Source organism: Bufo gargarizans, chromosome 2, assembly GCF_014858855.1.
Source record: "Bufo gargarizans isolate SCDJY-AF-19 chromosome 2, ASM1485885v1, whole genome shotgun sequence".
Taxonomy (NCBI): domain Eukaryota; kingdom Metazoa; phylum Chordata; class Amphibia; order Anura; family Bufonidae; genus Bufo; species Bufo gargarizans.
Window position 1 is genome coordinate 111,791,692 of NC_058081.1, and position 15,603 is coordinate 111,807,294.

The window sequence follows — 15,603 nt, forward strand, 5'->3', positions numbered from 1 at the left end:
ACTCATTTTAGGCTACTTTCACATTCATGTTTTTTGCGGCTTCGTCATGGATCTGCAAAAAACGCTTCCGTTACAATAATACAACCGCATGCATCTGTCATAAACGGATCCGGTTGTATGATGTCTTCTATAGCCACGACGGATCCGTCATCAATACCATTGAAATTTTTCAATGATCTGTCCCCATTGACTTACATTGTGTGTCAGGACGTCTTGCTCCGCACCAGCATTTTTCTGTTCTTGATGGGGACACAACCAAACGGAACCGAATGAATTCTGTTTTGTTCTGTTTTGTCCCCTTTTGACAATAAATGGGGACAAAACTGAAGCGTTTTCTTCTGCTATTAAGATCCTATGACTGATCTCAATAGTGGAATTGAAACCGCTAATGTGAAAGTAGCCTTAACATTTTTATTCTTTTGGCAATTTTTATTTTATTTATTTATTTTTTCCTGCACTGGTTCCAGCCTCAGTAACCTTTGTAACTAGGGGTGTATTGTGCTTTTTATTTCCCCACAGGTTAGCTTCTTCTTCTAATCTGATGTAATGCATCATTTGCATTTATTTATTATTATTTTTTCTAGATTATCTGCTGCAGATTATGGCTGCTCTGGAAAATGTATTTGAAGGATTCTGCTCCACCTGGATCAGCCGCCTGTCAGTAACTGAATGCCAACCTCCTCCACCAGAGTCCAGCAGTCAGCTCTCCTGCCTCTTGGATCTATTAGAAGTCATGGTTGCCTTAAGGATGGAGCTGAAATTAAACATCTCCCTCTGTAAACAAGTTTTATCTGTGATTCTTCCTCAGGCCTTGAACCTAATGTCCTGTCCTGTTCCTTACTTTGTTAAGAAGCAGGTCATCCTGGTGCTAAAACGATGTCTTCTGTATAAAGCTGGCGAAGACTTCTTGCCGTCTCCTCACAATATAAATAACCAGCAAGCTGTGGTGTTGGATGAAGATCTGGCAGTCCTGGCTACCACACTACTGAATGCAGTACGGCAAGGATGGCTATTGCAAGTGCCTTCAGGTGACGGGTCAAGCAGCTTTAGTGGTGCTAATGAAGGTGCAGAGCATGGTCCTGACCTGGTGATCCTGGGAGCAGCCAGTCTATCTGTTCTCAAAGCCCTGGAGATTCAGTTCCGTAGTAAAGCCTACAGTAGCCTTGGGCAAGGTAAGCTCTGCAGTTAATGGTGAACATTGTATTGTGGTAGTCAATATACAGTGCTGACGACCACTAATCCCTAAGCAGAAGTAACAGGAACGACAAGATATGGAGAGGTGGTGGCCGAGATGTTGAGTGGCGGTGGTGATTTGCTGTGTGTCCAGGGATGTTACCGGCATATAGCTCTTGTAGATATCGGCAAGAAGGGGGCACTCTCCAATGCTGTAGTAAAAATCTTCTTTATTTCTTCCTCAAAATGCAGCTAAAATTGTGGGGCTTGGGTGGACCACTATATTTCATGGGATGTTAATGTGGCGACGGCCGTTTTGCACCACTCATTACCGGCATATAGATGTGTTTCTAGTGATGAAGTCACATTACTGACTGGTTGTGGTAAAAAGTACTGTGCATCATTTGTTTTCAGGTTAAAGGGTTATTCCCATCACAGACAATGTGGACATATTGCCACTGGCCACTGCTCCCATTCCCTTCTGTGGGGCTGACTGAAATGGCTGAGCCAGTGCTTGGCTATTTTTGGCAGCCCCATAGAAATTAATGGGGACCAGCACCTATCAGACAATGGGGATATATCGCTAGAATATCCCCCCCCCAATGTCTGAGATGGGGAAAACACTCATTTGTTGTCTTATTTTTTTTTATTTTTTTATTTTTCCCTTAAAGAGGACCTTTCATCTGTAAAAACAATGTGAACTAAGTATGCTGACATGTAGAGCGGCGCCCGGGGATCTCACTGCACTTACTCTTATCCCTGGGCGCCGCTCCGTTCTCCCGTTATGCCCTCCGGTATCTCCGCTCTGTAAGTTATAGTAGGCGGTGTCTGCTCTTGTCCTGTGGGCGTCTCCTTCTCCTAGGCTGCAGCGCTGGCCAGTCGCCAGTCGCAGCGCACAGCTCCCAGCTCCCAGGCTGTGAGCTGTGCGCTGCGATTGGCCAGCGCTGCAGCCAATTATCAGCATATCGGCAAGGTTGCAAGGTTAGATGGCAATACTGGTTAGATGGCAATACTGATAATGGCCAAAATCCTTAATATCGGCCGATTTCATACTTTTGTCCCGGTATCAATACGATACCGGGATTTGACATTTATCGATACTAGGCTCATGTTCCCTCAGCAGCACAGGGGAGAAGGAGTCACCCCCCCCCCCCCCCCCCCCCCGTGCCACAGTTGCTGCCAATAAGAAGAGAGACGGGAGAAGGAGGGACGGGCGCACTGCGCCACCAATGATAATAGAGGACCTTTCATGGGTCCAAACATAGTTAGTTTACAATCAGGATATTTTACTCCGCTATACTGTGTGTGTGTGTGTGTGTGTGTGATATATATAATCATGCATGGAACCATAACATCAACTCCTATAAATATACTAGACGCCACACAAAATAATAAGAAAAAAACTTTTATTAATAATCAAACATCAGGACAATAACCATCTGACATGAATGATAAAAACGTGTACTAGAGAAGTGCAAGAATGTAAGGAAGGGATCCCTCCAACCACAGGAATGGATGTAAATCAATAATCCAGCTCAACAGACTCTGCGGTGTACGTTACCACACGCCCATAATATTGAAAGTAATAGGTGTCAACTGGCATCCTCAAACTACATGTCACTGAGGACATCAACAGTAGATCCCAAGTAGAAACCGCAGAGTCAAACAAGTATGGTTGAGAGCTATGGTATATTATAGTATATATGAATAATACATACCAGGGTTGGCGGGAACGGCCCAACGTCTGTTTCGCAGTCGCACTTTGTTAAGTGCACCAAACAAAGCGTGACTGCGAAACTGACATTGGGACGTTCCCTCCAACCCGGGCGACGCTCTACATATCCTGATAGTTTACAACGTTTGGACCCATGAAAGGTCCTCTTTAAAGGATAACTGTCACATTTAGACCCTAATTTCAATTTTCATATATGTAGTTACTAATAACATGAGATTCCAGAATCAGTTACTATTAGACGGACTTACCCCATATTTAATAAGATTCAGCCCTTAGCAACCAGTCTGCATAAAACTGCAATTTCACTATTCAGTTAAGATGGCTGCCACTGCCCTCACCCTGAGGCTAATCCCGCCTGCCCTCACTAGCCCCCCCAAAAGTGTCAGTAACCAGAGCCCTCCCCCCTAAAGGGTTAATCTCCTGCAGCACAAAGGGGTCCTCTTACCACATGTTGCTTACATTTATACACTGAGCAGACGGCAGATCTCCCTTCCCTGGTCTGCGCTGATTCAACTCTGCATTCTCCAGCTCTGCTGAGTGAGGGAGCGTCTGCCAAGCGCAGGGACAGGAAGAAGTGCACACAGCCCAGGCACTGTTATCAGCTGCTGGGGAGGACCTGGCTTTAATCATTTACTTACAGTCCCTGGCTGTCAGTAATCTGACCTTGCACGCTGCGTGCTTCTGCGTCCTCTGTCCTTCAACACATAGACAGACCATGCCTAGCAACACTATTTTAAGCAGAGGTAAAAGTAGGCAGTACAGGGAACAAAACTGTGGAATTAAGGAGTAATTGAATACACAGTGAATAGTTTAAATAGGGCCACCAAGGAGATATTAATCACCACAATCCAATACTCTGGAAAAAAAAAAATACGACAGTTATCCTTTAACCTTTTAAAGGATAACTGTCATATTTTCAACAAAAAAAATAATGCAGCAGCATTATGCATAAAGCAATCTTTAGTTTCTTCACTTACCACTGTTTTCCTTGAGTTTTCCCCTTAGTTACGGCTGTTTTGAACCCTACATTATGAGAATCTTCTCAAGATTGCTGCTTTGCCAGTTCTGAGGCCAAAACTGCAGTCCCTCAGGTCACATACAAACTTGCTGTAACCAGCAGCTCCCTGCCAGCCAATCAGATTGAATTACTGAGAGACCCACCTCCTCACTCTGAAGCCTAATGCAGGCTTGCAGTGTGAAGGACCGCCCCTCTGTCTTCCTAGCCGGAGACAGATGAGCCGTACATGGGCGTAGCTATAGGGGAAGCAGCTGCTTTGGGGCCCAAACGCAGAAGGGGTCCACCCAGGATGAGGATTAAAAGATTTTATGGTCAGGGCCCCCTCAACAATGTTATACAATAACTATATATACAGTGACACTGTAGGAAAAGGATTGAGTGGCTGAAAGGCCTAGTATGAGAGGGCGATCTTGACTAGCCACAGAAGTGGGGGTTGCACGGGAGGAGGGGGTTTCCAAGTTTCTGGAGGGATGGGGGACCCAATCAAAAGTTTGCTGTGGGGCCCAGTCATTTCTAGTTACGCCATTGGTGCCATAGCAACTGTCTTTTAAGGGAGCAGTGGAAAGGGACAGAAGACATTAATGAAAGCTGTTATTATAAGGTAATTACAGATCTTTTGGCAATCATTGACAGACTACCTCAGGTATACATGCCTAGCTCTAATAAACTAGCAAATAAAACAAAAAAATGACAGTTATCCTTTAATACAGGAGGCAGGTGCCGGCAGCAGAATCGCATAGCTGGCACCCTACCTCTGACAGGCAGCTGCGATTAGCAGCAGTTAACCCCTTGCGGAACCTGAGAGGTTAACTGCCACTGATCTGCTGCAGGCACCCGCCTCCTGTATTAAAGGTTAATTATCGTTGGTGGTGCAGTGTGTGTCGTCATCCCCCCTCCCCCAAGTATTAAAAAACATTGGTGGCGCAGTGCGCCCCCCCCCCCCAGTATTAAAATCATTGGTGGCAGTGGCCACAGGGTCCTCTCCCCCTCTTATTGGTGGCAGTGGCAGTTCTGATCGGCGCCCCAGCAGTGTAATCCTGGGGCTCCGATCAGTTACCATGGCAGCCAGGGCACTACTGAAGCCCTGACTGCCATAGTAAGCTCCCTGCTACTGTGTCCATAGAGCACAGGGCAGCAGGGAGAGTGTGAAGTCCTATTCACCCTGATAGAGCTCTATTAGGGTGAATAGGACAAGGGATTAAAAGATTCCAGGTTCTAGCCCCTAAGGGGGGTAATGGGTATTAAATAAAAAGTAACAAAAAAAACACACCAAAATATTAAGTATAAATCACCCCCCCCTTTCCCAATTTTATACAGGTCCTTCTAAAAAAAATTAGCATATTGTGATAAAGTTCATTATTTTCTGTAATGTACTGATAAACATTAGACTTTCATATATTTTAGATTCATTACACACCAACTGAAGTAGTTCAAGCCTTTTATTGTTTTAATATTGATGATTTTGGCATACAGCTCATGAAAACCCAAAATTCCTATCTAAAAAAATTAGCATATTTCATCCGACCAATAAAAGAAAAGTGTTTTTAATACAAAAAAAGTCAACCTTCAAATAATTATGTTCAGTTATGCACTCAATACTTGGTCGGGAATCCTTTTGCAGAAATGACTGCTTCAATGCGGCGTGGCATGGAGGCAATCAGCCTGTGGCACTGCTGAGGTGTTATGGAGGCCCAGGATGCTTCGATAGCGGCCTTAAGCTCATCCAGAGTGTTGGGTCTTGCGTCTCTCAACTTTCTCTTCCCAATATCCCACAGATTCTCTATGGGGTTCAGGTCAGGAGAGTTGGCAGGCCAATTGAGCACAGTAATACCATGGTCCGTAAACCATTTACCAGTGGTTTTGGCACTGTGAGCAGGTGCCAGGTCGTGCTGAAAAATGAAATCTTCATCTCCATAAAGCTTTTCAGCAGATGGAAGCATGAAGTGCTCCAAAATCTCCTGATAGCTAGCTGCATTGACCCTGCCCTTGATAAAACACAGTGGACCAACACCAGCAGCTGACATGGCACCCCAGACCATCACTGACTGTGGGTACTTGACACTGGACTTCAGGCATTTTGGCATTTCCCTCTCCCCAGTCTTCCTCCAGACTCTGGCACCTTGATTTCCGAATGACATGCAAAATTTGCTTTCATCCGGAAAAAGTACTTTGGACCACTGAGCAACAGTCCAGTGCTGCTTCTCTGTAGCCCAGGTCAGGCGCTTCTGCCGCTGTTTCTGGTTCAAAAGTGGCTTGACCTGGAGAATGCGGCACCTGTAGTCCATTTCCTGCACATGCCTGTACACGGTGGCTCTGGATGTTTCTACTCCAGACTCAGTCCACTGCTTCCGCAGGTCCCCCAAGGTCTGGAATTGGTCCTTCTCCACAATCTTCCTCGGGGTCCGGTCACCTCTTCTCGTTGTGAAGCGTTTTCTGCCACACTTTTTCCTTCCCACAGACTTCCCACTGAGGTGCCTTGATACAGCACTCTGGGAACAGCCTATTCGTTCAGAAATTTCTTTCTGTGTCTTACCCTCTTGCTTGAGGGTGTCAATGATGGCCTTCTGGACAGCAGTCAGGTCGGCAGTCTTACCCATGATTGCGGTTTTGAGTAATGAACCAGGCTGGGAGTTTTTAAAAGCCTCAGGAATTAGTTGATTCAGATGATTAGGTTAATAGCTCGTTTAGAGAACCTTTTCTTGATATGCTAATTTTTTTAGATAGGAAATTTGGGTTTTCCCTTTCGCCCATGACAGCACCCTTGAGAGACCGCCTCCATCCAGGACAGGAAACAGGAACTTTCGTGGAGAGCTCATAAGGAGGAGCATGGCCCCGAGACCACCAGTTCCTGTTTCCTGTCCTAGACAGAGGACGGTTCGTGGAGAGAGGAAAAGAAAAGCTAGGCTGCAGGGCCCCGGAGGAATTGTTCTAAAGTGGGGTTACCTGTTCCGGCATAAGTCTCCTCTAGGAGCCGCCGGCCGGAGTCTGGTGTCTGCTGCTGGGGTCTGGCTTACGCTGCGCTGGCGATACTCTGCAGTCCCGGGCTCACCGAGAGGTGCGTTCGGCACGCCGGTCCTGCCCGACAGTGCTCAGGCGGGCCGGGGCCTTCTTCTTTGCCGCGCGCAGGGGGAACTAAAATCTCGTGGTGCAGCGAGATCCGGGTCTCGGTAGAGACTTCCGGTTTTTGGAACGCACGCAGCGTGCGTTCCGGAAGTAGGAAGAGCCTTCTCCTACTTAGGCCGCAGAGGATTTCCAGCAGGACCCGACCGAGGAGATCGGACCCACAGTCGCACGGTCAGCAGCAGCCCAGCCAGCCAGCCAGCCTTACAGGAAGCCAGATTTCCTTTGGATCCGGGGAGTCACTCTCTATCCCACAGCAGTATGGAGGAGGAGAGTGCCCTACGCGCCGATCAACAGGAGGGTCATGAGATCAGACCGGTACTCCTGGTGGGGTAAGGGGGATCATTCCCCACCATTTATTTCATTTTTTAAGCTAAATCTCCTTTCCCTCTTGTTTCTTCCTGCATTTAGACTACAAAAGAGGGCCCTAGAAAGGCAATTTCAAAGACCAGAGGGAAGGAGTGTGCCGTCTGTAAAAAGAAACTGGCCCCCTCTTGGTTGAAAAAGCTATGCCAAAGTTGTATTGAGAAACTAGTGGAGGAGGAGTCCCCATCCCTTCTACAGAGTATTAGGGAGATGGTAAAGACGGAGGTCTCGGATTCCCTGAAAGATTTCAAAAAGAGCTTTCCCGCTGTAGCCTCTACCTCCCTGGGAACCAGATCAAGCACGGCTAATAGATCTGACTCAGATCCTTTAGAGGAAAGCGATACGGGAGAAATCCTAGATAGCCCAGACTCGTCCCAGGATGAAGAATCCACGGGCAGGCCACTTTTTTCCCCCGATGATACGGAAGCTTTACTAAAAGCAGTTCGTGCGACTATGAAAGTAGACGAACCCAAAGACCCAAGATCCGTTCAGGATATCATGTTTGGTGATCTCGGGCAGAAAAAATCTAGAGTATTTCCCGTTAACGAGAATATAAAGTTTTTAATACAGAGGGAATGGAAAAGACCCGATAAAAAAAATTTTGTGCCAAAAAATGTAAAAAGGAAATATCCCTTTGACGAGGCAGACTCAGTAAACTGGGACAGACCCCCTAAATTGGATGCACCTGTTGCAAAAATTTCAAAAAAATCGGCCCTTCCGTTCGAGGACTTAGGTTCTCTTAAAGACCCTATGGATAAGCGAGCAGAGGTTTACTTGAAAAAAGTTTGGGAGACCTCAGCCCAAGCATTCAAACCAAATATTGCCGCCACATCCACTGCTAGGTCTCTGAAATTATGGCTAGAGGAGTTAGAATCTCACATTCAGAACAAGACCCCGAGAGATCAATTGTTAACCGTTTTCCCCACTCTACTTAAAGCAGTAGACTTTATTTCTGATGCATCAGCCGATGCTTTAAAATTAAATGCTAGGTCAGCTGCTCTTTCAAATTCAGCCAGACGAGCTATTTGGCTAAAAGGTTGGTCGGGAGACACGGGATCTAAAAAAAGGCTTTGTGCAATTCCTTGTCAGGGCGATTATCTTTTTGGATCCGTCTTAGACGACCTTTTGGATAAAGCCTCGGACAATAAAAAAGGATTCCCTGTCTCCAGACCCCCGAAAAAACAACGTTTTTTTCGCAAAAACAAGAAAGATTTTTTTAGGGGGCAGAGGAAAGACTTCAGAGCTGACAACAAGAATAGGAAAAGCAAGGGGTTTCTCTTCAGTTCCCAATCCTCCTCAACCTCTAAACCATCACAGCAATGACGGTTTCTCTCCCGTGGGGGGCAGACTTTCTCTCTTCCTCTACGCCTGGGAGAAAATCTCCTCAAGTCCCTGGATTTTAGGCGTTATAAAGGAGGGGTTTGGTCTAGAGTTTGTCTCCCGCCCACCGGACAGATTCAAAATCGCGAATTTTCTAGGAAACCCGGGGAAAAATCTAGCCTTACAACAAGAGATTGTATCCCTACTTCGGAAAAATGTTCTAATTCCGGTGCCGGAGGCAGAGAAGGGCGAGGGTTTTTACTCCTCCCTTTTTCTGGTCCCCAAACCGGATGGAACATTCAGAACTATTATAAATCTAAAGGATTTAAATCAATTCCTCTCTTACAAAAAATTCAGAATGGAGTCGATCCAATCAGTCATAAAACATCTATTCAGGGGCTGCTTCATGGCTACGATAGACGTAAGAGATGCGTACTACCACATTCCCATTCGGCTAGACTGTCAAAAATTCCTCAGAGTCGCGGTTTCTATAGGAGGTCACATCCAGCACTTACAATACACAGCCCTTCCCTTTGGGATTTCTCAAGCTCCCAGACTTTTTACGAAAGTCATGGCAGAAGTCATGGCTCATGTAAGGGAAAAAGACATTTTACTAATACCTTACTTAGACGATCTCCTGGTGGTAGCAGAGTCAAAATCCATTCTAGAAGCGCACCTCAAAAAAGTAGTGCAGATCCTAGAAGACCTCGGCTGGCAAATAAACGGAGAAAAATCCCATTTAATTCCTTCCCAAGTTTGCATCTTTTTAGGGATGATGCTGGACTCAAAGAAACTACTCTGTATTCTACCCCAGGACAAGATTCAGAGATTAATACAACAGGTTCAGTCCCTGATATCGGCAGAGAACCCTACTATCAGACAAGCAATGGCGGTCTTGGGCAGAATGACCTCAACCATACCAGCGGTCAGTTGGAGCCATCTTCACTCCAGACCCCTACAGTGGCAAATTCTGAAGGAGTGGCAGGGCTCCCTCCGCCCATTAGATACACCTTTCACACTCACCCCCCAAGTGATCCAGTCCCTTCACTGGTGGCTGAACCCCGTAAACCTGTCCCAGGGGCTCCCTTGGTTCCAACAAGACTTTGTTACCCTTACCACCGACGCAAGTCCTTCCGGGTGGGGGGCCTGTTGCCAAGGGTACTTAAGACAAGGTGTTTGGGAAAGAGAGCAGAGTCTAGACTCCCAAAACATGAGGGAACTGAGGGCGGTCTTTTTCGCCTTAAAAGAGTTTCTTCCTTTACTACAGGGAAAGTCTATAAAAGTTTTTTCAGACAACGCCACAGTGGTCTCCTATCTGAACAAACAAGGAGGAACCAGATCAGAAAATCTTATGCGGTTAACAACGGATATCTTTTCCCTTATAATTCCTTCTGTGCCGTCCCTTATGGCAATACATCTAAAAGGTTCAGAAAACAAAGTGGCAGATTTCTTAAGTCGAAATACACTAGACCAGGGGGAATGGTGTCTGAACCAAATGGTGTTCGATCAAATAATTCGACTTTGGGGTCGTCCTCATCTGGACTTGTTCGCCACCAGAGAAAACAGAAAGTGTCATCGTTTCTTTTCCCTCAGCACGAGAGATTCACCAACAGGGATAGATGCCTTCTCCCTTCCCTGGCCGAACCAGCTCCTCTACGCCTTTCCTCCATTAAGGCTTCTTCCAAGATTCTTACAGAAGCTGAGACAAGAAAGAACAACAGTGATCTTAATTGCTCCTTTCTGGCCCAGAAGAACCTGGTTCACCTGGTTGAGGAAGCTATCCTTGACGGACCCTTGGATTCTCCCGGAGTGGCAAGATCTTCTATCCCAAGGACCAGTCAATCATCCGAGTGTGAAGCAGCTACACCTAACAGCATGGCTCTTGAGGGGGAAATCCTAGAAAGTAGAGGACTCTCCAAGAGCGTAGTTTCCACTTTACTATCCTGCAGAAAGGATGTCACCTCCTCTATTTATCTCAGGATTTGGAACACCTTCCAGAAGTTTGCCAAGGATCCAGTGAATCCTTTAAATCCCCCACCTATGTGTAGGATTTTAGATTTTTTGCAAGCTGGACATGAAAAAAATTTGAGGCCAAGTACTCTTAGAGTACAGGTATCCGCTTTGAGTGCGTTCTTTGATTCTCCCATCGCTAGCCACCCGTGGGTCCGAAGATTCTTTAAAGCCATCAGCAGGCTTAGGCCTATACCTGGACCTTCAATTCCCCCCTGGGACCTCAACTTGGTCCTTACTAGCCTCACAGAACCTCCCTTTGAGCCACTTAAACAGTTACCTATAAAGATTTTGTCTTTCAAAACAGCGTTTCTTGTGGCAATTACCTCAGCAAGGAGGGTTGGTGAGATTTCAGCCTTCTCTACCTCGCCTCCGTACACTAACATCTTAGATGATAGGGTTCTCATTAAACCAGACCCTTCCTTCTTACCGAAAGTGGTTTCTATGTTTCATAGAACGCAGGACATTATCCTTCCTTCCCTGTGCCAAGATCCGAGAAATGAAAAAGAGGAAAAACTGCACTGTTTAGATGTAAAAGATGCCTATCTCATTATCTGGAGGTTACTAGTCAGTGGAGGAAAACCTCAAAACTCTTCATTCAGTTTAGTGGGAAAAATAAGGGCCTCCCAGCCTCTTCTAAAACCCTTTCCAGATGGATCGTAAGAGCCATTAATTTGGCCTATTCTTCAGCTGGAAAGGCGCCCCCGGGGGGTTTTGGTGCTCATTCTACAAGATCAGTCTCCACCACTTGGGCAGAAAGGGCTGACGCTACCCTAGAACAAATTTGTAGAGCAGCCACATGGCAGTCGCCTAGCACCTTCTTCCGTCACTACAGATTGGACCTAGGCAATAGAGAACAGCTAGCCTTCGGTAGGAAAGTCCTCCAGGCGGTAGTCCCACCCTAAGAAATAAAGGGATTTCTATTCTAATCGTCTCTCAAGGGTGCTGTCATGGGCGAAAGGGAAATTTAAGATTACACTTACCGGTAATCACTTTTCCATAAGCCCATGACAGCACCCGGGTTTATTCCCACCCTGATATTCATATAAAAAAATAAAAAAATATATATATAGGAAAAAAAAAAAATATATATAAATATATATATACAAAAAAAAAAAAGAGAAGAGTGTGGTCTAGGACAAGTTCTTGCGATTAACTGGTGGTCTCGGGGCCATGCTCCTCCTTATGAGCTCTCCACGAAAGTTCCTGTTTCCTGTCCTGGATGGAGGCGGTCTCTCAAGGGTGCTGTCATGGGCTTATGGAAAAGTGATTACCGGTAAGTGTAATCTTAAATTTCATGAGCTGTATGCTAAAATCATCAATATTAAAACAATAAAAGGCTTGAACTACTTCAGTTGGTGTGTAATGAATCTAAAATATATGAAAGTCTAATGTTTATCAGTACATTACAGAAAATAATGAACTTTATCACAATATGCAATTTTTTTTTAGAAGGACCTGTATATAAAATATATAAACAATAAATAAACACATCGCTACATTCAAAAAGTCCAAATTATTAAAATATTAATAATAATCGGTTGCCCCGACCAAGAAAGTCATCGCGTTGGCGCGGGATCTCGCTGAGGGGGAGAGAAAACAGATAGGCGGGCAGAGGAGGAGGCTGGGCGGGGATAAGAGCCGAAGAGGCAGAGCTGCCTGGGCTCCAACCCGGTGGACTCCGCCCTGGGCACTTGCAAGCCCTCATCAAAGTTCGTTTTTGGCATATTTAAAAGTCCACCAAAGCATATAAAGGTACTGTGTTAATCATCTGTGTTGCGGCTACAGCGGTATGGCAACTGTTAAAAAGGGGTAAATCTGCTGACAGACTCCCTTTAATGAGAAATAGAACAGGTGTTCCTAATTCTTTTGGTGAGTGTATATAAATGTTTTATTTATACAGTGGATATAAAAAGTCTACACACCCCTGTTAAAATGTCATGTTTCTGTGCTGTAAAAAAAGGACATTTCTGAACTTTTTCCACCTTTAATGTGACCTATAAACTGTACCACTCAATTGAAAAACAAATTGAAATCTTTTAGGTGGAGGGAAGAAAACAAAAAAAGTGTGGTTGCATAAATGTGCACACCCTCTTATAACTGGAGATGTAGCTGTGTTCGGAATTAAGCAATCACATTCAAAATCATGTTAAATAGGAGTCATCATACACCTGCCATCATTTAAAGTGCCTGGTTAACCCCAAATAAAGTACAGCTGCTCTAGTTGGTCTTTTCTGTAATTTTCTTAGTCACATCCCACAGCAAAAGCCATGGTCCACAGAGAGCTTCCAAAGCATCAGAGGGATCTCATCGTTAAAAGGTATCAATCAGGAGAAGGGTACAAAAGAATTTCCAAGGCATTAGATATACCATGGAACACAGTGAAGACTGTCATCAAGTGGAGAAAATACGGCACAACGGTGACATTACCAAGAACTGGATGTCCCTCCAAAATTGATGAAAAGAAGAAAACTGGTCTGGGAGGCTACCGAGAGGCCTACAGCAACATTAAAGGAGCTGCAGTTATATCTGGCAAGTACTGGCTGTGTGGTACATGTGACAACAATCTCCCGTATTCTTCATATGTCTAGGCTATGGGGTAGAGTGGCAAGACGAAAGCCTTTTCTTAAGAAGAAAAACATCCAAGCCAGGCTACATTTTGCAAAAACACATCTGAAGTCTCCCAAAAGCATGTGGGAAAAGGTGTTATGGTCTGATGAAACCAAGGTTGAACTTTTTGGCCATAATTCCAAAAGATATGTTTGGCGCAAAAACAACACTGCACATCACCAAAAGAACACCATACCCACAGTGAAGCATGGTGGTGGCAGCATCATGCCAAGGGGCGGTTTTTCTTCAGGAACTGGGGCCTTAGTGAAGCTAGAGGGAATTATGAACAGTTCCAAATACCAGTCAATATTGGCACAAAAACTTCAGGCTTCTGTCAGCATGACAACGTCCCAAAGCATACATCCAAATCAACAAAGGAATGGCTTCACCAGAAGAAGATTAAAGTTTTGGAATGGCCCAGCCAGAGCCCAGACCTGAATACGATTGAAAATCTGTGGGGTGATCTGAAGAGGGCTGTGCACAGGAGATGCCCTTGCAATCTGACAGATTTGGAGTGTTTTTGCAAAGAAGATTGGGCAAATCTTGCCAAGTCAAAATGTACCATGCTGATACTCATACCCAAAAAGACTGAGGGCTGTAATAAAAATCAAAAGGTGCTTCAACAAAGTATTAGTTGAAGGGTGTGCACACTTATGCAACCATATTATTTTATTTTTATATATATTTTTTTTTTTCTTCCCTCTACCTAGAATAATTCTGTTTGTTTTTCAATTGAGTTGTACAGTTTATAGGTCACATTAAAGGTGGAAAAAGTTCCGAAATGACTTATCTTTGTCTCATTTTCTTTACAGCACAGAAACCTGACATTTTAACAGGGGTGTGTAGACTTTTTTTTATTTTATTTTTTTATCCACTGTGTGTGTAAAATATATATAATTTTATAATTATTAATATTTTTTTGAAATATGTTTAAAGGGATTGTCCTGCCAGAGCTATGTGGTGTGGGTGCCTGAAACCCGCCCCGCAATCAGCTGGATGAAAAGGAGGAACTGCTCTATGCGAGCGCAGCTTCATCTTCATTACACTGCTTGTCATCTCGCAAGTGCAGTGTAATAAAAGTACTCACTCCATTCAGGTGAATGGAGCCAGTGCTTGTAATTATACTACTTCTCTTGATAGTTCATGAATGTATATAGCAGAACAAACCCTTTAGGCCCAGGCCATTTTTTTTTTTTTATTTTTTTTTTTTTTTTTTTTTTTTTCGGGGGGTGGGGGGGATACATTTTCTGTTGGCACCATCTACTTTTGAATTTGATGTGGTGTGAAGCTGTAAAAATAAAAATAAAAATCCAGATGGGGTGGAATGTAAAAAAATAAATAAATCTGCCACAGTATAATTACAGCAATGCCACGTTTGCAGATTTTTTTATTTTTTATTCTTTTAATACTGAAAGATGATAAAAAAATATTCTCCTTTGCATCTCCATATTCTGATCCCAGTTTCTGTTTTAAAATTATGTCTGTTAATTGAGGGCTCATTTTTTGCGTTTATCTGTAGTTTTATTATTTATGCCACTTTGGAGTGTGTGGGTGATATTTATTTTTATCTTTATTTTGAAGAAAGAGGGATGATTTTAAAAAGCCTTCCTTATTTAAAAGTCATCCTAGGGGATCGGCACATGCTATCTTTATTTCCCGATTTTTTTATTTTTTTTTATTGATAACAAAGGGGTAACAGGTTACATTGTATACACATGTAGCCCAATAATTTGATGATGAAAAAGAAATGCAATGTATACACATTACAATAGAAACGTTTGACAATATACACAATCTCTAGTAGTCAAGTTACGTGTAAGCAGTTGTCATATAGTTACCCAGGGAAGGGGTAGAAAGGTAAGGAAGGAGAGGGGGAGGGTAAGAAGGGGAGGAGATGAGGGAACAAAAACAACAATACAACACAACTGTGTCGGAGAAGAACAAAGCAATGTTAAGAGGAGCAAAAAATATAATTGTGCAACCACTTATTCCAATACTGCAAATAGGAATCTTAAGAACCCCTACAGGAAGCTATCGTACCCTCCATTGCGCAATTATAGCTTACCCTGCGTATTATATCATCAAGTGAAGGAATTTTGGCGGAACGCCAATGTTTAGCTATTAATGTCTTTACTGTTGTAAGAATATGAAATATTATGACCCTATTGACTCTTGGAAAATCCTCAATCCCTATAAGTAAATAAACAGAGAGCAGGATCTTTGGGCATATCTGTGCCCAAAATCCTGTTTA

General features: G+C 44.1%; 1 protein-coding gene across 2 annotated transcripts in view; it reads left to right on the forward strand.

Annotated features, from left to right (window-relative positions):
- LINS1 (lines homolog 1) overlaps positions 1–15,603 on the forward strand; it is a 60,439-nt gene that overhangs the window by 27,932 nt on the left and 16,904 nt on the right. For both annotated transcript variants that reach the window (XM_044279412.1, XM_044279413.1), the window contains one exon: positions 585–1,172. In XM_044279412.1, coding sequence (XP_044135347.1) covers positions 585–1,172 — 588 coding nt within the window. The remainder of the gene's footprint in view (positions 1–584; positions 1,173–15,603) is intronic.